Source organism: Rattus norvegicus, chromosome 7 (assembly GCF_021556685.1).
Source record: "Rattus norvegicus strain SHRSP/BbbUtx chromosome 7, alternate assembly SHRSP_T2T, whole genome shotgun sequence".
Lineage (NCBI taxonomy): Eukaryota > Metazoa > Chordata > Mammalia > Rodentia > Muridae > Rattus > Rattus norvegicus.
The window spans coordinates 117,667,181-117,688,872 of NC_141540.1; the positions used below are offsets into that span (position 1 = coordinate 117,667,181).

Sequence of the window (21,692 nt, forward strand, 5' to 3'; positions counted from 1 at the left end):
CGTGTCTCAGTCAATTCAGTCATCCTGTGTGGGGTAGTAGATGTTTGTGCTCACTTTCCTTCCCTAGGGTTGACAGAGGCCCAGGTTAGAGCAGAGCTGCTCCGTCTGATGAGCAACTCCAGGCCTCCCAGTGACTTTTTATTAAGCTGAGTTGTTTTGAGCCAAAGGACATCCTTGCCAGTGTCAGGGTACACAGCTTGATCCACTTGGGGAAATAACACCAGGAAGGGTTTCTGTGGCTCTTGGAAGCACTTGGCTGCTGAATATCATATGGATGGTGCCTCCTTCCCTGACCTGCAGGGTCCCCCTTGCTTCAGGGGTTTGCATGTAAGCCCAGTTCCACATGGCTTGTTTGAGAAATCGTATTCTTAGTAGATGGTGAGCAGTGACTCCTGACTGTATTACCCTGGGACACCTTCTCAAGTTCTTGCTGGTTACTCTAGAAGTTGACCCTTCCCTGGCCCAATTCCTCCCAGGTAAGGGATTCTGTGACTGCATGTTGCCTGGACACTACTCCCACCCCCTCTCAGATATAATATAGCCCCAAGACTGAGAATTTGTTCTTGTGCGTATTGGTTCTCTGTTCATAGAAATGTAGGTACTGGGGTTGGGGATTTAGCTCAGTGGTAGAGCGTTTGCCTAGCAAGCGCAAGGTCCTGGGTTCGGTCCCCAGCTCCGAAAAAAAGAAAAAAAAAAAAAAAGAAATGTAGGTGCTGTGAACTGCCTTTGAGATTTGCCCTAGCCCGACTAATACTCACATACATAACTGCCTGTGTCCTAGAGTAGGAATACCTGCAAATGATGGGAAAGGGGGTTGACAATTTCGAGCAGTAGCAGCCAGTCCTCAAGCTTAGTTTCTCAACACCTAGCACCACAGGTGGGCCTTGTCCTTGTCATGTGCACAGAGCTGGCTGCTGCCTGGCTTCACTCCCAGTCAGAGTCTGTGAATGTATGAATACAGGTGCTGGACATCAGTCGCTGGTGGCTGTGCAGTAAGCACACTTAAGGCTGTCTGGCTCGAGAGCCATGTCCTTAAACTGTCCACTTTGCCACACTCTATTGACTTTGGAAAGACAGCAGGACACACACTTTGTCCCAAGGGATAGTCAGCACAGACACTGTATGTCTGTTGGTTATCTTCTCTGAGAATTCCTGTGTGTCCTTCTGCTCTTTGTTTTAGTAATGTCTAAGCTCTTTTTGCACACTAATTTTTAAGGAGACTAGCCTCCTGTTGCACATTGGGACAGGAACTCTCTATTATGTAGCCCTGGTTGTCCTGAAACTCCTTATGTAGACTGGGCTGGCTTTGAACTCACCAAGATCCACCTGCCCCTGTCTCCCGCATTATCTTTTTTTTTTAAAGATTTATTTATTTATTATATATAAGTACACTGTAGCTGTCTTCAGACACACCAGAACACCAGAAGAGGGCATCAGATCTCATTACAGATGGTTGTGAGCCACCATGTGGTTGCTGGGATTTGAACTCAGGACCTCAGGAAGAGCAGTCGGTGCTCTTAACCACTGAGCCACCTCTCCAGCCCAAAGTTTTTTTTTTTTTTTTTTTTTTTTTTTGGTTCTTTTTTTTTCCGGAGCTGGGGACCGAACCCAGGCCCTTGCGCTTCCTAGGTAAGCGCTCTACCACTGAGCTAAATCCCCAGCCCCTAGTCTCCCGCATTATCAAAGGCATGTGCTGCCAACACCACCACCCCCTGACTGTATCTCTTAACTCTGTAAAGGACTTACTTTGAAGTAAGAGAAGTCATGAGTCCTTTTTGATTCAAATCCTACTTTGTTCTTGAATAACTTTTTTTTTTCCGGAGCTGGGGACCGAACCCAGGGCCTTGCGGTTGCTAGGCAAGCACTCTACCACTGAGCCAAATCCCCAACCCCTTGAATAACTTTTTTTAAGGTTTATTTTATTCTTATTTATGTGTCTCTTCGTACGTGTCTGTGAGTGTGTATGGACACATTTCGGGCATTCCTGTGCAAGGCTTTAGATCCTCTACGGCTGGAGTTACCCATGGATGGAGTGCTGGCTACTGAATGTGGGCCTTCAGGAAGGGCAGCAAGTGCTCTTAACCCCTGAGCACTTTCTGCTTTTCACCCCTGCCTTTTGTTCTTTACTCCTGCTTTTGTTTGTCTTGTTTTCTTTTATTTGCTGTTGTTATTGTTAATTCCAGTGCTAAGAATCAGACCCAAGGTCTTGCCCACACCAGGCTGTGTCATTTACCATTCAGGTTACCATTCAACTGTCCTTAGACCTGTGCCTTGGTGTCTGTGCTGCTGCTGAGACCATCACAGTACAGATCTCCCTCAGGCTTGCTGTGTAGCTGAAAGTGATCTTGAACTCTTGAACCCCACTTCTACCTCCCAAGTGCTGAGGTTACAGTTCTACGTCACCAGGCTTGGCCTACTCTTCGCTGTATAGACGTTTACACAGTCAGTACAGAGAAAATCCTCCTTTTGGCACAGTTTTCAAATTGTGATTGGCCGCTATTGAACGGGGATCTTTCTGTGAGCTGTGGATCTTTTCCTCCAGTGCACTCCAATTGTGGATTGCACATTTGCTGGTGTTTACCAGAGGATTTCTGATCTATTCCTCCAGGAACAGTTAACTTTTTTTTATTTATTTTTTCCATCTTTTATTAACTTGAGTATTTCTTTCCTACTTTCTTTTTTTTTAAAGATCTTTTAATTTATTTTATGTATATGAGTACACTGTAGCTGTCTTCATGCACACCAGAAGAGGGCATTGGATCCCATTTCAGATGGTTGTGAGCCACCATGTGGTTGCTGGGAATTGAACTCAGGACCTCTGGAAGAGCAGTCAGTGCCCTTACCCACTGAACCATCTCTCCAGCCCAATTTGAGTATTTCTTATTTACATTTCGATTGTTATTCCCCTTCCCGGTTTCCGGGGCAACATCCCCCTAACCCCTTCCCCTCCCCTTCTATATGGGTGTTCCCCTCCCCATCCTCCCCCCATTGCCGCCCTCCCCCCAACAATCTAGTTCACTGGGGGTTCAGTCTTGGCAGGACCAAGGGCTTCTCCTTCCACTGGTGCTCTTACTAGACTATTCATTGCTACCTATGAGGTTGGAGCCCAGGGTCAGTCCATGTATAGTCTTTGGGTAGTGGCTTAGTCCCTGGAAGCTCTGGTTGGTTAACAGTTAACATTTTTATATTTATTTTATTCTACGTGTATAAATGTCCATATGCATATATATATCTACCATGCAGGTGCCTGGTGCCTGTGGCATTCAAAAAGGGCATCAGATCCCCAGGAGCTGGAGTCATGCGTGGCTGTGAGCCTCCGAGCGGGTGCTGGGAGCACAAGTGCCTTTGACCCCTGAGCCATATCTCTGGAGCCCCAGGACACCAATTTTCATTTTTTAAACTTGAGCGTACACTAAGATACAAATCAAAACCCTGACGCTACTCACTGGGGGAGGCACGCTGCGCATTCTTAGTGCTGATCCAATTCGTCCCCTGTGAGCAAAGGGGCTGTGGGAATACCCAGCACAACTCAGGGATTCCCGAGTGTAAAGGTCAAGACAGGGTACTGTCTGGACACAGTGGGACTTAGCTCAGAAACAAAGCCACCAGCCTAATGCCCAGGACATGAGGTTGGCTCAGGGGCAACATCAGGAAATGAATGTAGGAGAAATGCAGATATAGATCTGTATTTTTGAGCAGTGTGTCCTCAAACACATATTCTGTCATTTATCCCTAAAGACGTCGCATATTTTTGTTAGGCTCTCCAGCAAAGGGTCTGAGTTTTTCAACTGTTGTTAGTATGTAGAATAGTGACACTATATAATGCCTTTATACCCTGTGACCTCTGTGAGTGATCTAATTCTTCTCCCAGTTAGATTATGTAGGGTTCTTTTTAATAAAATATGTGCTTGTCAATACAATTTTTAATTTTGCTGCTTCTCTTTTTGTTTTGTTGTTGTTGTTGTTGTTGTTGTTGTTGTTTTGTTTTGAGGCAGGGTCTCACGACGGTGTAGCCCCAGCTGGCCTGGATCCCCCGTTGTAGACCAGGTTGGCCTCTAGTTCACAGAGATCCACCTGCCTCTGCTTCCCGTAAGGCACAGCCACACCCGGCTTCTTCTTAATCTAAGTGTCTTGTGCTGTTTTTTCCTTGCCTTTTACCACGCCAGCCTGACTTTTCAACATGCCCTTGGCAACATGTCCCTGGACAGAGGTGGTGCAGTCTGAACGCAGTCTGTTTTCTCACCTAACCTGTGTGGACATAGTTTCTCACCAGTGACGTTGATGTTTAGGATAGGCTTTTCTCTCCCCTCCCCCTTCTCCTCCTCTTGCTCCTCTTCCTTGGACACAGGGTTTTATTAGTAGCCCTGGTGTTAGCTGCCCTGACTAGTTAGGAATTCGCTGTTACATCAGTTACTTTTCCATCCCTCTGATCAAACATCAGGACTTAGGAAACATATAGGAGAGAGGGTTTATCTGGACCGTAGTTCCAGAGGGTTCGAGTTAATGATGGTGGAGCTGTGTCAGGAGCAGAGTGCTGAGGCTCACATCTTGAACTGAAAGCAAGAAGCTGGGAGAGCCAGCTGGGACAGATTTGACTGCCATGGCACTGAGGACTTTGTTCTTCTGTGCACTGTTGTCATTTCCTCTTGGCTTCATCCTGCTGTTCCTTTTCCAGTGACTCAAGGTGATGGTGCCTGTCATGCTTCTCGAGTGTCATAACATTTGAACTCTCCATGTTGTGTTATGCTGTGTGAGGATCAGCAGCTCCAGGTCCTGGGCCTGGAATGGTGTTGGTTCTGAGTTAAGGAGATGAAGGTTGCCACTTGTGTATTGCACTTCCCATCCTCCTTGCCTTGAGCAACATGTGTTATCACAGGTTCTCCTGTCTCTCCAGCTTCATGCAGACTTGCTGGCTAATGAAGTCCGGCTCTCAGCTCCTGCTGTTGATGTCTTGGGTGTTGTGAGCCTGCAGCTCTGTCCCTAGCGGGTCTATCTCTAGCATGTGATGACCTTCTGGGTGAATTGATGGTCATGCAGGCCTGTGTCTGGGCTCTCAGTGGCAGGGCTGCCGTCTTACTGAGGTGACCTGTGCTTCAGTAACACAGTTAGAATGGTACACCACATCAGGAGTGCTGGTCAGAAGAGGAAAGGGCTCTGTGGGGCACATAGGGAGGCCTGGGGACTGCTTTTCTTTTCCAAAGACTCTCCCTGCCCCCCTTTCTGAGAACCAGCTGACGTCACCTGGACTAGCCTTATGTTTACTGTGTAGCTAAGGGTGACCTCCAACTCCTTATTCTCCTCCTTCATTTCCCAAGTGCTAGGATCATGCTCTTTTTTTGTCATTTTTTTAAAAAAAAGATTTATTTACTTATTTATTTAATGCATGTGAGTACACTGTTGCTATCTTTTTTTTTCTTTTTCTTTCTTTTTCTTTTTTCTTTTTTTCCTTTTTTTCTTTTTTTCGGAGCTGGGAACCGAACCCAGGGCCTTGAGCTTGCTAGGCAAGCGCTCTACCACTGAGCTAAATCCCCAACCCTGTTGCTGTCTTCAGACACACCAGAAGAGGGCATCAGATCCCATTACAGATGGTTGTGAGCCACCGTGTGGTCCCTGGGAATTGAACTCAGGACCTCTGGAAGAGCAGGCAGTGCTCTTAACCGCTGAGCCATCTCTCCAGCCCTCCTGCTGACTTTTGACGGGTGCCTTATCATTTCACCATTTGGCTCTGGATACTTTTGTATTCCTATTTTTAGTCTTGAGCCTGCGACAGGCGACTTGTACGCGATTTGAGAGTTTTCCATCTGCTTAGGTGAGACCCGGGCAGCACTTCACTTAGGACTAACTCATTTTTTATTATCAGTATGTGAGTGTGTATGATACACGTGTGAGAAACAGGTATGTGACTCCCACGTGCTTGTGGAGGTCAGGGGACAGTTTGGGGAGTAGATTCTCTTCTCCCAGCATGGGTTCTGGGTCATCTGGCTTACATAGCAAGTACCTTTATCTTTTGAATTGTCTTGGTAGCCCAGAATGAGCTTATTACTGGGGCAGAACTCCTAACCTGTGTGTGTGAGTTATGACACTCATCACTTCAACCTTCAACAGACACTGCTCCTGCCCGTGTATGCTTCAGATATCTCTGCTTGCCCTTTCGGGTGGGTGGCTCTTTCCCTGAACTTGGGTAGTTTCTTTACATGTAGCCCCTGGATGGAGTTACAGACAATTGTGAACTACCCACTGTGGGAACCAAACTCAGGCCCTCAGCAAGGTCAGTTCGTACTCGTAAATTGCTGAGGCCTCTCTCCTGCCTAGTTTTCTAAGGCTCCAGTAACACAGAGTTATTGTGATAAAGTCTTTTGGGTCATTAATCTAAGGATAGGGGACTGCACTCTCACTAAAAGCTGTAGAGATGGTTTCTTTCCTGTTTTTAAGTTGTTGGCAGAATGGGCACTTTGCATCTAATAGGACCAATGTTCCCATGTGCTCAGATTTTTGTCAGCCTGGTACAAGCTAGAGTCATCTGGGACGAGACAATCTCAATTGAGAAAATGCCCCCGCCAGACTGGTCTGTGGGCCAGGGTATGGGCGCAGTCCACTCTGAGCTGTACCGCCTCTGGGCAAGTGTTCCTGGGAGGCAGCTGAGCGTTTCTCCTCTGCTTCAGTTTCTGTCTCCAGGTTCCTGCCTTCCTGTGGTGATGAACTGTGATCACAATGTATAAGCCAAATAACCCTTTCCTCTCCAAGTGATTTGGTCAGTGTTTCATTTGTTTCATTATAGCAATGGAATCAAAGCAACACACCCATTCCTTCTGACTAAACCGAGGCTATTGCAAGGCTGCCTTGACTCACCAGCACCGCATGACACGCCTTTCCTCTCCTGCCTCAACTATTGGCAGTCATATCTTTATTAAACCAATCAGAAGGTGGGGGGGGGTATCTGTTTATAAAATTCTGAGGCTGGTGAGGATTCGTAATCATAGCATAGGCCAGTTCTCTACTCTCTGCCTGTACAGAAGTCAACACATGAATGATACAAAGACAACCTTTACTAAACAGTGCACAAAAAGGTCCCCAAGGGCTGGAGAGATGGCTCAGCGGTTAAGAGCACTGACTGCTCTTCCAGAGGTCCTGAGTTCAAATCCCAGCAACCACATGGTGGCTCACAGCCATCTGTAATGGGATCTGATGCCCTCTTCTGGTGTGTCTGGAGAGAGCGACAGGAGGTTGTCATATTCCTTGTCTTCATTGTCAGAGCCAGCAGTGGTGGGTTAAGTCTTTCTTAAGGTTCGATTTTCTTCTTGTGTCTTTCCTGTTTCTTTTTTCTGACCCTGCTGGGAAAAGTTTTCTATGTTTAAAGACACTTTCTGACAGATTGAGGTAATTCTCACCACTTCTAGAACTGTATCTCTTTTTTTCCTTTTTCTTGAGGCACAATTTCACCGTGTAGCCCTGGCTGTCCTAGAACACTCGCTGTAGATCAGGCCTTGAACTCACAGACATCCATCTGCCTCTGCCTCTGCCTCTCGAGTGCTGCGATTAAAGACGTGCACCAGTTTTGTGTTTATCCAGGCCTTTGGTTGTTTTGATCAGGAGGGCGAGTTGGTTCCTCTTGTATTCATCTGGGCCAGGGACAGGTGACCCGTGGTGGTTATTGAGTTTTGTTTGCTCATCTTTGCATAAGTTTGCACACTGCCCTGCATACGTGCATGTGCATCACACACACCGGCCTGAGAGGGATACAGTTGCCTTCCTTTAGCTTTTCACAGGGAAGAACAGCCAACCCTGACGCCTGTACCTTGTAGGCTTAGTGCAGACCTAGGAGGTCGAAGCTTAAGGGTCCATGTCGGTTAAGCCCCTGCGTCTCTCACACTGCCTGAAAGCTGATGCTGTCTCAGCGATCTTGCACCTTGGGGTCATTTGCTTCCTCTTTGCCAGGGCACAGATGGAGCATGCGAGTTCATTTCCTGTCTATCCGTTCTTTTTAGATGCTCTCCTGGAAGACGGGGGCGATGCTGTGCTGATGCTGCGGGCCTCAAGGCAGCGCCCCCTGCCTGCCTTCCATCCTCTCTGCCATCTGGGAGCTCCTGGTCGGTTGATTTTATCCTGTTTTTAAATCTCAGTTCTCTAAGTTATATTTTATCTGCACTTGCGTGTATGCACTTAATGTGTATTTTATATTTACTTATGTGCACTTGAGTGCAAATGCCTGTGGGGGTTGGAAGAGGGCATCTGATTCCCTGGAGCTGGAGTTACAGGCAGCTGTGAGCTACCTAACACGTGTGCTTGGTACCAAATCCTAGTCCTCTGAAAGAGCAGCAAGCTCTTAACTCCTGGTCCATCTTTCCAGCTTATTTATGTACTTTTTGGGTTTTTAAAATATTTATTTTATTCTTTGGTTTTGTCAGCATATATGTCTGTTTCTGTGGTCACATGTGTGTCTGGTGACCACAGAAACTAGAAAAGGGTGTCAAATCTTCTGGAACTGGCGTTACAGACCGTTGACAACCCCCACAATAATGGTGCTAATGACTAAACCCAGGTCCTCCGGAACAGCAGCCAGCGTTCCTAACCTCTGAGCCACCTCTTTAGTGCCCTCATATTTTTTAAAAAAATATGTTTTTGGGGCTGGATTGGTGGCATTGACTTGTGATTCTTGTTCTTGGGAGGCAGGGGTATGATTCTTGCAAATACAAGGCTATCCTGGGGTACATAGTGAGTGGGAATCTGTAGGTCTGGATAGGGATAGGGAGACTCTCAAAAACACAACCTCCACTTAAATCCCCTAAATCTCTCTCATTTCCCCGGGGAGAGTAATACATGGGTCAGGTGGTTCTGTTTCTTTAACACTTTTTATTTTATTAAATATTTTATTTTCTGTGTATGAGTGTTCTGCTGGCATGTGTGTGCATACTGTGTGCATGTCTGACCTGCTAACTAAACCCTATGGGTGCTGGGGGAACTAAACCATATGGAACCATATGGGTGCTGGGGACTAAACTTGGATTCTCTTCAGTGAATGCTTTTAAGAGCACTGTATCATCTCTCTAGTCCCTTGTTATTTTATTTTTATTTATGTATCTATAGTTGTGATTGACCACATACATGTTTTACACACACACATACACACACACACACACACACACACACACACACACACACCCCAGACAGAAGAGGTCATCAGACCACATTGGTTGTGAGCAACCTCTGGAATTGAACTGGACCTCTGGAAGAGCAGCCACTTCTCTTAACCACTGAGCCATCTCTCCAGCCCCTTGGAGCTAGAGTCTACAGAAGTTATAAACTAGGTTTGGAGAACAGAACTTGGTCCTGTGCAAGAGCAGCAAGGTCTCCTAACTGCTGAGGTCTCTCCAGCTCCCTGTATCTTTTTAAAAAATTATTTAGCATTATTCTCATTCTCTCTCTCTCTCTCTCTCTCTCTCTCTCTCTCTCTCTCTCTCTGTGTGTGTGTGTGTGTGTGTGTGTGTGTGTGTGTGTGTGTGTGTCTTTCTTGGTTGTCTTGGAACTCACTCTATAGACCAGGCTGGCCTCAAACTCAGAGAGATCTGCCTGCCTCTGCCTCTGGAGTGCTGGGATGAAAGGCCTGCACATGAGACCACATAGTGCAGAGGCACAGGCTTGGTTACTTGTGAGACTTTACTCTTTGTGACCTCCTGTTCAGCTGAGCTGTGGTCCCCACGGTTCACCTCAGGTTGAGAGGCAGTTGCTTTAGTTGGGAGCGTGACTATGCTTGCCAGGACTGTGAAGATAGTGCCATATGGCAGCCCTGAACACACCATGGGCTACTGCTCTACTGGAGGGGGCTGGCAGCTTGGGAGTGTAGGAGAGCCGGGCGGTTCCTGGGGTCATGGAACTTTCTTCCTGAGTGGGTTGACCAGCTGTGATAGAGATCTTCCCTAGGACAAATCAATCTAGACTGTGTGTTTTGTACATAAGCAACAGCTAACCCTGATCTTATGGACGGTGACGATGATGGATAAAATCCTGTGTTCCTACTATTCTAGGTCTGGGAGGAAGCCATCCATGCTTACACTGGACAGGTGGAAGCCAAGACCACAGAAATGAGCAGGCCGTACATAAAGAGTGAGTGCGTTTGGGAGGAACCTCTGTCCACCTGCCCTCCTGTTCTCTTGCTGTCAGAGTAGCTGAGGCTACATTGCATTGCAGTGGGACGCCATTGCCTTCCCAGCAAAGGCAGAAAGTTGAAGATGTTGGAGAGAGAGAGAGAGTGTGTGGTGTCAACATTCTTGTTGTCCCTGGAGTCAGGTTCTATATGTTCATGATGGCTTGAGGATGTGTCTGCTCTGTCTAGCTTATAGCTGGAGAGCAGGGGCTGAGGTGTGTTTTAGAAGGGCAGGGTCAAACTTGGCCTGAGACGCAATCAAATCTTTTTTTTTCCTTTTCTTTCTCCCTTTTTTTTTCTTTTCTTTTTCTTTTTTTTTTTTTTTTCGGAGCTGGGGACCGAACCCAGGACCTTGCGCTTGCTAGGCAAGCACTCTACCACTGAGCTAAATCCCCAACCCGATGCAATCAAATCTTATTAATTAGATCAACTGTTTATTCAGCTGTTGAAACTTGGAAATGGAGACCTGTTAGAAAGTCCTCCTTCTTGCTCAAGATGAGGGAGGGTCCCTTCTGAGGAGAGACAGATTCTGCTCTGGTGTCTCTCTGTTCTCATGTCATGGCGAGTGCTTCCAGATAACCTCCAGGTATCCAGTTATAGCAATGTGGGCATAGGCCTGGTGTCTGGGGAGCAGAGGCCTAGTCAGGCCTTGTCTCTGGTTTGCCTGTCTTGCCTTTATTGCAGAGAGCTACTCGTTTGTGGAAGGCTTGCTGTATGGCGGCCTCGATAGGCAGAGGCCTATGGGCCTGACCCGTGGGCTCCGCTGACTGTTTATTACCATTGTCTGCACCCGTCTCCCAGTGCCACCGTCCTACATGTCGGACTTGGGTGTATCCCAGGACCTTCTTTTAGATTTTATTTTTTTATTTAATGTACATGAATGCTCTATCTGCATGTACACCTGCATGCCAGAAAGAGGGCATCAGATCCACTTATAGATGGCTGTAAGCCACCATGTGGTTGCTAGAAAACTGAACTCAGGACCTCTGGAAGAGCAACCAGTCCTCTTAACCACGGAGCCATCTCTCCAGCCCTTAGGGAGCTTTCTTGAAGTAGCTTGCGGGATCTGCAGAGCCTTTGTGGAGCGCTGTGGGTTTGTGGGTAACTTACATAAGGCGATGGCCTTGCAGAAGTTCAGGCCTTAAGATAGGTGAAGCAGCATTGGGACCTCATCCAGGCCTATAGCTTCTCAGTGATGACAGAGTCTGAGGCGTGTGCCCTTCAGCCCACTGGATGTTCCTGATCCCACAACTTGGGAAGCACAGTAGGGGACAATCAGGGGATGTGATCAGTGCAGTAGAGAGGAGTGGGTTTTATGAGCGAGAACAGCTTCAGGTCAGCAATGCCTGTTAGGCAAGAGGCCATGCCTATTGGCCTGGGACATTGGGCTTGGATGTGCCATCTCCTGTGTGTTAAGTGTGTGATCCCAGAAGCTGGCGCCAGTCACAGGGAAGGCACCTATGGTGTGCTTGGACCTGAACACACTGGACTTTGTCACTGCAGAGCTGTCCTTCACCCTACTGGACTCCATCACTGACAAGGACCCTATGGTACAGGAGCAGGTCTGCAGTGCACTATGTTCCCTTGGAGAGGCGCAGCCAGATGAGACACTCCGTGCCTGTGAGGAATACCTACGGCAGCATGACAAGGTACCTCTCCCCTTGGCGATGGTGAGGTCATCAAGGAACATCCTGATCCATAGGCTGGGTGGTGAGCCAGACTGTTGGCAGAAAGTGCCCTGTAGATTCTCTTTAAGGCAGCGTTTAAGGATGATGCCAGCTGGGTCTCCACCATGTGGGGAATGGCTGTGCCTGTGAACTGGCAGTCCCATTAAGAGGGAACTAGGCTGTCACTTCAGTGGACAGCATTCATGAGCAGAAGCTGTTGGCTCTTTTGCATACTGAGTGGAGATAATATGGCTCCCTTGCCTAAGGGAGCAGTGTCTAGGGGAGCGTGGTTAAGAGCTCTTGAGAGTCCAGATCCTCCCCTGGTCTGGGAAGCGGCTCCAGGTCTACAGGCCGCCAGCCCTCTCTCCATCCCCTTCCAGAGGATACTCTTAGGAGGACATAAGACCTCTGCTACCCCAGAACATCCCAGTCTGCAGGCAAGCATGGCTCATATAACAGAGCAAGAAACTTAGAATTCTGTTTGATGTTGTAAGATGTCAAATTGTTAGCTCCTGACAGCTTTTAACTCATGAGCTTTCTCTTGTTTTGCTTTGAAAAACAGTCTAGCTCTATAGTACATGTTGGCCATGACCTTGTGACCTTTGTTCTTAACTCCAGAGTGGTGGGGTTATAGTTTATTATTGTCGAATGTATGTCGGGTCACACACGCCATGCCGTGCACGAAGAGGTCATGGGACAGCATCGTGGAGCTGGTTCTCTCTTTCCACTTTGTTTTGGTTTGGTCTTGTTTGTTTATTTTGTTTGGTTTGGTTTTGGTTTGAGGCAGGGTTTTTCCGTGTAATAGCCCTGGATACCCTGGAACTCTCTCTGTCGACCAGACTGGCCTTGACTCACAGAGAAGAGTAAAGGCTCGGCATGGCAGCTCACGGCAAACTAATGTGGCTGCTGTGCTCCCCCTTTCCTGAATTATGAACTTTACCTCTTTTCTGCCTTTCATAATGTTTTCTACTGAGTTTTAAAAAACTGAAGATGAAAACCTGCTACCTCCCTGCATGGCAGCAGTGGCCCTCTATTGAATGGGGAGCTCTCGTCCAGATGTATGGGATGTGGCCTTTCCCCCTGTTACACTAGCTCCTGCATGCTGTTCTAAGAGGCCTGGGCTGCTATGCCAGCAACTGCCCTGGGCTGTGTTTCTCTGTCACTGTGTTTATGTACATGTCTCCCCCACGCGGTGTTCCCGCACAGCATGCCCTTTTTTCCTGACTTGAATGTTGACATAGAATAACCTTCCCCTCACATTACAGACAGACAGACGGACAGATCCCGTGGCACTGCTGGGGTCCTCATGTTGAGCAACACAGATCCACAGCAAAGCTGTGGTGCCCCAAGGTAGCTCAGCTTTCAGCCAGGTAGATTCAGCATTTGGGGCCGTGAGATGTAGGACTTCGGCAGAGGGTCAGCAGCCATGAGAAGGGGCACAGTGGCATAGACGGCGCCATCTTGCCTGGCTATAGCATGCCCCTTTTCAAATCCTACTGAATCCAGAGTGGGCGTCAGAGGACAGTTCTGCCGGTTGCTGTTTTGGGATATGCGTGGTACCTTATGGTTAGCCGCAGTCTGGTTGGTTGTCTTCTTCTTTTTCTGCCTTTCTTCCTCCTCTTCCTTAATGGCATTTCATACACAGCCTTGAACTCGGGTGATTCAGACTTCTGGTCCTGTTTCCCCTTCCCGAGTTCTGGATTCTCAGGCACAGGCCACTAGGTTTTGGGGATGGGACCTGGCACTTGCGTGTGCCAGTCAGGTGCTTACCTGTGTTACTGTACTAACTGTGTCACACTCCAGGGCCCAGTGCAGAGGGCACTGGGCTGGCCTAATTGCTTTCTGGTGCTAGGCCTCATCGTCTTAGACATGTCTGGTGTCTTACATCAGGCCAGACTTCCTGAAGTAGTTAGGCTACAGAGGTGGAGAGGAGAGGAAAGAATAGTCAAGTCATTTCACATAGTGACTGAATTTTTTTCTCTTTTCTCTCATTGCCACCATTTTCAACCTAAACCACTTCCTGTCTGGTGTCTGGTCTCTGGATTTCCATGCTGATATAAGGGGATTCTGCTTGTCAGTATGTGGGTACTTATACTCTACCCAGAGGCTCTGTAGACCAGGTTACCAGGTTTATGATATCATATCCCAGTGTGGAGACCAACTACAACACTGGCTGTGTGACCACAGCTAGAAATGAAACTGACTGAAGTAAATGAGGGCCCAACAGCAAAACATGGATTAGTGTTTGATTCTGTATTAACTGGGTGGAGACATCACTGTGGTCTCTGGTTAGCTCGTCAGACAGCAAAAAACATACCCAGTCTCTTTATCAGCCTCTCCTACTGGCATATCTCTGGGTGACCAAAGGCAAACAAGCAGCCCTGTGGAGACACAGCCGGCCATCTTCTGAGTCCATCCTGTTCTGACACCATTCACTGTGAGGTCATGTTAGACTCTACAGCTGAGGACTCAGCCCGAGATAGCCTTGCTTCAAGTATGAGCATCAAATGTGTTTATTCCATCAGCTACAAATTGGAGCTCCCCAGGCTACCTCCTTGGAGTCTATTAGTTGCTAGGTTGACACATACAAGTCACTAAACCCATTGATCATCAAGGCTAGGACAGAGGATATGGAGGAACACCAGGGAGACGCAGGGCATGTGGGAAGGATGCTGACTTCTGCTGTCTTCCCTGGGTGTGCCACCTTCTGGGCCCTCCACATGTTTCATTGCCTGGAAGCTTGTTACAGTCCTTCTGGGATCTTAGGGGCTCTTTACTGAGTGGGCGTGATTGGTACATCTTTGGCTATCACTGTCACCCTCAGCTCTGTCCTTCCCAGAGGCTAAGGTCCCTACTGTTTGGCTCTTTCTTCCTTGGTCTTTTTTGTGACCAGGTCCATCTGGGAGCAGTGTAGAGGCTTCAGCTGTCAATCATCTCATTAGCTTGCAAACGGACACACGGATGAATCTAAGACTTTTAGGAATGCGTGCCATGAAATCAGACAGAAACCAGCTGTGCGTTTGACAGTATCACCTTCTACAAGGGATTGAAATGGGAATATGTTTTAAGCCTTTGGAGTTCTTGGCTTTAGGGTGTGCTGATACGACTGTTTAGGGGGTGACACGGCCATCCTCTTGTGATGATTGTTGTTTGAGACAAAGTCTCTTTGCCTACCCCTGGCTGCCCTGGAACTCACTGTGTAGAACAGGCTGGTCTCAAACTCCAGAGGTCTGCCCGCCTTTGTCTGCCGAGTGCTGGGGTTAAAGGCGGGCACACCATGCCCAGCTGGATGCAGCCATCTTTGGAGCTGTGAGTCACACTGTGAAAGTCACACCTGTGACACTCTGTGGCCACAGGTCATCAGTTCAGCTTCATTGCAGAGTCATTCAGATCACAGGACAGAACTGAAACCAAGTTCCAAAGAAATCATGCATTTTTTTTAAACTTTTAAAAATAATTTATTTATTTTTAAATTTACATGCATTGGTATTTTGCCTGCATGTATAGTCTGTGGGAGGCTGTTGGGTCCCCTGGAAGTGGAGTCATAGACACTTGTAAACAACCATGTGGGTGCTAAGAATTGAACCTGGGTCCTCTGAAAGAGCAGACAGTGCTCTTAATCACTGAGCCATCTTTTCAGCCTTAAATTTACGTTTTTATTTAAATTTCTTAAAAATGTTTTACAATTTTGCTTCTTAATCTTTATACAATCCTTTCACCTTTTTTGTATTGGTGTTTTGCCTGTATAGGTATCTTTGTGGGGGTTTGGAACCTCCTGGAACTGGAGTTACAGACAATTGTGAGTTTCCATGTGGGTGCTAGGAATTGAACTCTGGTCCTCTTGAAGGGCAGCCAGTGCTCCTAACCTCCAAGCCATCTCTACAACCTCTTGCTTCTTTTTATTTATGTGTGGATATGTATGTGCCTGCTTGTCCATATGGGTAGCATATGCACGCAAGGCCTGTAGAGGCCGGAAGAGGGCGTCAGCCCCACTGGAGCTAGTGTTACCTGTGTTTGTGAGCCACCTAGCGTGGGTACTGGGAACTGAAGCCCAGTCGTTTGCAAGAACAGCAAGTGCTCCTAACAGCCTAGCCATCTCTTAAAATGTAGAATCCTTTGATATTTTCTATAGCATTCAGGGTCATAGAGCCCATGTGCTGCACCAGTCACTGGGGCCGCCCTGTCTGTTCACTGCACTGCGCAGGAAGTGGCCAGAGCAGCATGGCCAGCGGATGTGCTGCTGGCGGGAAGAGTGCCTTGAGAGGTCAGCCAAGGAAATCGTTCTCCTTAGAGGGAAGGTAGGGTCTTCCCCAGAGCACCTTCATGAAGGTGAGGAGAATTAGGAGCTGGGAAGACCATGAAATGGTCTTTGAAATGCACCTCCAGGCACCTAGGACCGAGAGCCGGGGGAAGTTGGAAACATTTGCTCCAGATGAACTGGAAGAATCTTCTTACTGTGTCATCGGAGCTCTGCTCCTAGCTAGCTCCTAATAGTTTTGATTGAATAAAAGCATACCAGCTCATATTGATTTTCTGTTCTTCTCCAAAGAAAGCATCAGTAACCCCTCCCCCTCCCCTTGGCATACTGGCCACGACTCTGGTCAGGGGAGAGACTCTTGCAGGAACACCACGTTCCTGGAAAGAGAAGTGTGAACCCAGCCAGCTGAAGTGGCTGTCTTCCTCTGTGACTGGCCAAGAACCACCATCTCAGAATGCACCACCCCCTTCCCTGGGGCACCAACATGCAAGGATTCAAACCCCTTATCCTGGGGAAACAAAACAGGGAGGAAGCTCTTTCTTTAACTGGCAGGTTCCTTGGCTCTGGAGCTCTTTGTGATCTATACTGGTTACTTCCTGGAAGGAGTGTCTCATCCACTGTGGGCTCAGGAATAATGAAGGGTGATTGTAGCTTATGCAGCAGGTAACAACAGACTACTACGACGACTACTACGAGTCCTCCTCCTCCTCTTCTTCCTCCTCCTCCTATTACTACTACTAACTTCTGCTTCTGCTTCTTCTTCTGCTGCTTCTTCTTCTGCTGCTGCTTCTTCTTCTTCTTCTTCTTCTTCTTCTTCTTCTTCTTCTTCTTCTTCTTCTTCTTCTGCTGCTGCTGCTGCTGCTGCTGCTGCTGCTGCTGCTGCTGCTGCTGCCGCTGCCACCGCTGCTTTATTTCCCCTCTATTTATTTATTGCATTTTATATGGATGGGTGTTTTGCCTGCATGTCTATCTATGTACGATGTGTGCGGTGCCCAAGGAGGTTAAAGAGGGTGTTGGATCCCCTGGATTGGAGTTATCGCCTCACTTACCTATGTGTAGTTTTTTTTTTTTTCTGTTTTTCGGAGCTGGGGACCGAACCCAGGGCCTTGTGCTTCCTAGGCAAGCGCTCTACCACTGAGCTAAATCCCCAACCCCCTATGTGTAGTTCTTAACTGAACTGTACTGTCTCACATAGGTCCCAGCTGGCATGCATGTCCCCCCACCCCTCCCCTGCTGTGGTGGCAGCACGGCCGTGGGAGAGAGAATTCACGGCGTCAGTGAAGAGGTGGCCCCAGTGCCTGTAGACTACTGACCTACTCTGAGCCTGCCCCAGCTGACACCCAGGCCATCCAGTGCATGCTATTCTGAGTCTGTCAGGCTATCTGCACTGTGGGCAACAGGGAGCCTTCACTAGCACCCCATCCCCACCCTCCGTGGCCCTTTACATGGGCATGGACAGTGTCCGCCCAAGCCTTCCAGTACAGAGGACCAGCTTTCGAGTCTAGAGTGAAGGATCATAGAAGGACTGGTCAAGGGTTTGCCTAGGACACTGGGTCAGTAGTGCCCCAGGCTGTGAACAGAGAAGGGTCATAGCTGAAGGAGGGCAGTGGTGGCCGGGTTTGACTTTGAGCCCATTTATAGCCCTCAGAGGGGCCTGGCTGTAGAAAAAGATGATTCAAGAAGGAGTTCTTATCCTTGTGCCTGGGAGGCCAAGTGTGGAAGGAAGAGGTGCTCTCTAGGAGACCCTGCTGGCAACACTCAAGTCACCAGCTCATATGCTTGCAGCTTGCTTCACACAGAAGACTGCTCTAGGCCCTTCTAAAGACACAGGGGCGCTTCCACAGGCTGGAGGCTCGGCCAGTGCGCCTGCTTTGAGCATGGCCTTGCACAGTGCAGCCTCGGTAGAGACAGGAAGCACAAGGAGTATCTGGGCACTCATCCCACCTCTCAGGACATTCCCTGGGAACTTCTCTCCTCAGCTGGCTCATCCGTACCGGACGAAGATCCTGAGGGCCATGGAGACAATACTGAGCAGTCATATCCACGACCTGGACAAGGACACTGCCAGCGCTGTCATCCTCCTGGCTTCCAGCGAGATGACCAGGACCAAGGTGAGGGCCTCTGCATGTAGGCGGCTGAGATCAGCTCCTTCACTCTGATCTCACAGTATCTGGAACAGGGCTGGAGTTGGACTGGCAGAGACCACTTGATCCTCTGTATCCCCCGAAGCAGAGAACCAGGCTCCTGAACTCTTAGGATGAGGGTAGGGAAACCATTCTCAGGCTAATGGCTGCCTGTAGCCCTCTTTTTTTTTGTTTTTGTTTTTGTTTTTGTTTTTGTTTTTTGTTTTTGTTTTTTTTTTGTTGTTGTTCTTTTTTTCGGAGCTGGGGACCGAACCCAGGACCTTGCGCTTCCTAGGCAAGCGCTCTACCACTGAGCTAAATCCCCAACCCCTGCAGCCCTCTTCATTGCCAGACTTCACCTCACCACTCCTCCCGACCACACTTGGGGCTTCTCCTTAGGCATCAGGGCCCCTACGGCTATGCCGTGTTGTCTCTGACCTGTATTCACTAGGAATGCTGGAACACAGCAGCTTTTCTTTGTCCAACCACCCCCGAGGGCCAGGTATCTTGCTCCCTGAGAGGTTCAGGGAGAGATCAACCTGGCGACTCTTTGGGTACAGGAGCTGGACTGTGACTGGCAGCAGGCCGCAAGCAGCGTCCTGGTTGCTGTGGGGAAGCGATTCACCAACCAGGTGATGGAGGAGGTGCTGAACAGGTTCCAGCCTGGAATGCTACCACACTCCTCAGTGCTGCACACTCTCGCTAACCTCTCAATGTCCAATGGTAAGTGCCTCTGTGATTCTGCCCCCCGCCCATGTCCCTGATTAGTTCTGGGGGCCTCTGAAGATGTCCTGATCTCATACCTGAAGCTGTGGGTCCCTTCCAAGTCCTGAGGCGAGGGTAGGCAGGAAGTGGGTTGGGCCTGCAGCCCCTGTGAAATACTCTCTCTTACAGCATTTGACATGGTTCCCTTCCTGCCATCCATCCTGAGTACCATGCTGCCCATGCTGGGCATGGCCAAGCAGGATGCGCTGAAGGTGGTGTTCTGCTGCGGTAAGACTGGGCACTGCCCATCCTTCATTTTCTGAACTAGGGCCCCTCTTGGGAGGCTGTGTACAAATGTGTCCTTTGTGGTAGATGCCATTGAAGTAGACGTGGGCTGTCTACTAGTAAGGTAGGGCTCAGTTGGTTAAGCCACTGCTGAGGTGAGGACCGCACTCATAAATATAACCTCTGCTCCCGTACTGCCTCTCTCTGATACACTGGGGACTTGCCCCTCTCACCCCTGAAGGGTCTTTTCAGAAGTCTCAATAGTCCTGGGGAATAGACAGAATGTTTTCTCAGAGTATTCCACTTTTATGCTACATGTTCCCAACTAGCAGAGTGACTACTCACCTGGTACCTCAGACCATATGTCCCACCGTTCTCCTGTGGTCTGTGTCTGCAGCCTTTTGCGTGCTTGCAGGGAATCATGGGAATTTTGTGGCCTGAACATGGTGTCTAGTGGTAAGTGAGGCTGTCAGTGGTAGAGGGTCTTCTGCTGGAAGGCGTAAGAACGTCACTGTGGTAGAAGTGGAGATCTGAGACCATGGGCGCTTCACCAACAACAGCATGTACCTCACAGGCAAAACTTTGGGCTTCCTCCGTCTCTAGAACTGACAGCAAGGCTGTGGTTCTGAAGCTTGGCGGAAAGGGTACATCTAGGCCTTTCTAGGTCTCAGGAGGACAGGACCCTCAAGCCTCACGTCAGGATCCTTTCTTCATGCCCAGCCCTCCCAAGAGGGGACTGTTAGAGTTCCTGGCTCTCCTGCTTTTCCCCTGCCTCTTCTCACAGCAGCAAAGTCCAGGCAGTTCCTCATCTCCTGCCACCTCTCCTCACCACCTGGTACTCCGTCTTTCTTGCTCTGCCTTCCTTAAGCCATTGTCTGTGGGGTCCTTTCTCCCTAGTGGTTTTCTGCCTGTGGTTGAGAGCAGGGCCAGGTCACAGTGGTGGAACTCCTGCTTGAGGTAGTTTGGGATGAATAGGAGATCTGTGACAGAGTAGGCCCGGTGTGGGCTTCAGTAAACACACATTGAGACCCAGAAAGTGCTAGGTATGGGTGAGGGGGCTCACCCAGGTAGAGGCTGTAGAGATTATCGAACACAGAGGAAGGAAATTATGTGCTGAGTGTATGGTATTCATGCCAAGACTAGCTGCTGCTGTTTTGTGGTTCTTCTGGGAAACATCCGGTAGGGTTGATCCTGGCCTGCAGAAAGATGCCCCCTAATTCCTGCCATGCGGCACCTCAGTCTGTAGCAGGTGGGCTGGACCAAGATGGACCCTTGTTTTATGTGAGGGTCGGGGGCACGGTCTTATGTTATACAGACTGTCTGTGACTTTGAAACTCTGATTATCCTGCTAGAATTACTGACACAGGCAACCATTGCTTGGTTTATGTGGAAATAGGGCTTGAGCCCAGAGTTTAGTGTATGGTAGGCACACTTTACTACCTGAGCTCCATCCCCAGCCGTTTTGTTTCTGGAGACAGGATCTCTGAACTTGAAATCAGTTCAGCTACCTCAGCTTCCCAGTTGCTAGCATTACTGGCTAAAGGCACCAGGGCTCAGCAGGGGAACTCCTAGGGGCACTCCTACCTGCACTGCTCATACTGGGCAGTCTTTGTCTCTATTGGAGGATACAGTAGTCTGTGGCCAGAACAACCTCAGGCTGGTGGGCTCTCTGTTTTGGGCATCTGAGGCCTGGGTGGCTGAGGTTGACAGCTCTGCAGGAGCAGAAAGCGGTGAGCAACATCTAATAGGAGGCCATCCACAGAGGAGCTGATAGAACGGTGCAGAGGGGCAGGCTTGCAGCCAGCCTGGCCCGCGCCCGAAACGGTGAACAGCAAAGGCCCACCTCTGAGGAAAGTCAAGTAGAAAGATGGCAACCAAATAAACAAAGTGTGGCCTGGGGATAAAGCAGTTCGGGTAAAGAAAAGAACAACCAAAAGGACCGGAAGATAAGAGGGAGGATGAGCTCAGCAGCAAGAGCATCCATGAAGGAGCTACAGTCAAGAAGAATGAAACTAAGCTCTCCAGAAGTGCAGGGGGAGAACTGAAAAGCATCCCAGAGCAATTGGTGGTTCAGGAAACTTCTGGGGAGTATGGCAGTCCCAAGTTGTAGTAAGTAGAAAAACCAGAGAGGAAAGGGTTAGTGGGTAAGACTGCAGAGCCTGCCTTCCAGTGACAGACCCCTGGAAGAGCATATCTGAAGTCCCACGGCTCAGTAACCAGAAGACAGAACGGACAGACAGAAAGGCCAGGGCACACATGCCCTAGACACTGGTAAGGAACTGGCATGCCTGGTCTGTAGGAACGCCAGTCCACTCAGCAGTTTCCACAACTGCGATCGAAGTCTGTGCACTGGACCATAACTCTCCCGTGCCATCCGACTGTGAGGACAAAGGTTTTTCAGAGAAACAGGTCCGGGGCATGCACCTCATCCAGTCTTCCCTAGAGCAGCTGAAGGGTGTGGCACTGAGGTAGTTCAAGCTGGGACAGAGAGTGCCCCGGTGTGGCAGCCTTCT

The 21,692-nt window shown here is 48.9% G+C and overlaps 1 protein-coding gene across 25 annotated transcripts in view; it reads left to right on the forward strand.

The window, feature by feature from the left end:
* Positions 1-21,692, forward strand: part of Mroh1 (maestro heat-like repeat family member 1) — a 70,194-nt gene that overhangs the window by 1,475 nt on the left and 47,027 nt on the right. For all 25 annotated transcript variants that reach the window (XR_015623672.1, XR_015623670.1, XR_015623665.1 and 22 more), the window contains 6 exon segments: positions 7,986-8,087; positions 10,023-10,101; positions 11,645-11,790; positions 18,046-18,177; positions 18,750-18,912; positions 19,084-19,182. Coding sequence is in view for 12 of the 25 variants with exons in the window: in NM_001432123.1 (NP_001419052.1) it covers positions 10,080-10,101; positions 11,645-11,790; positions 18,046-18,177; positions 18,750-18,912; positions 19,084-19,182 (562 nt within the window). In the remaining 13 variants the exon portion in view is untranslated.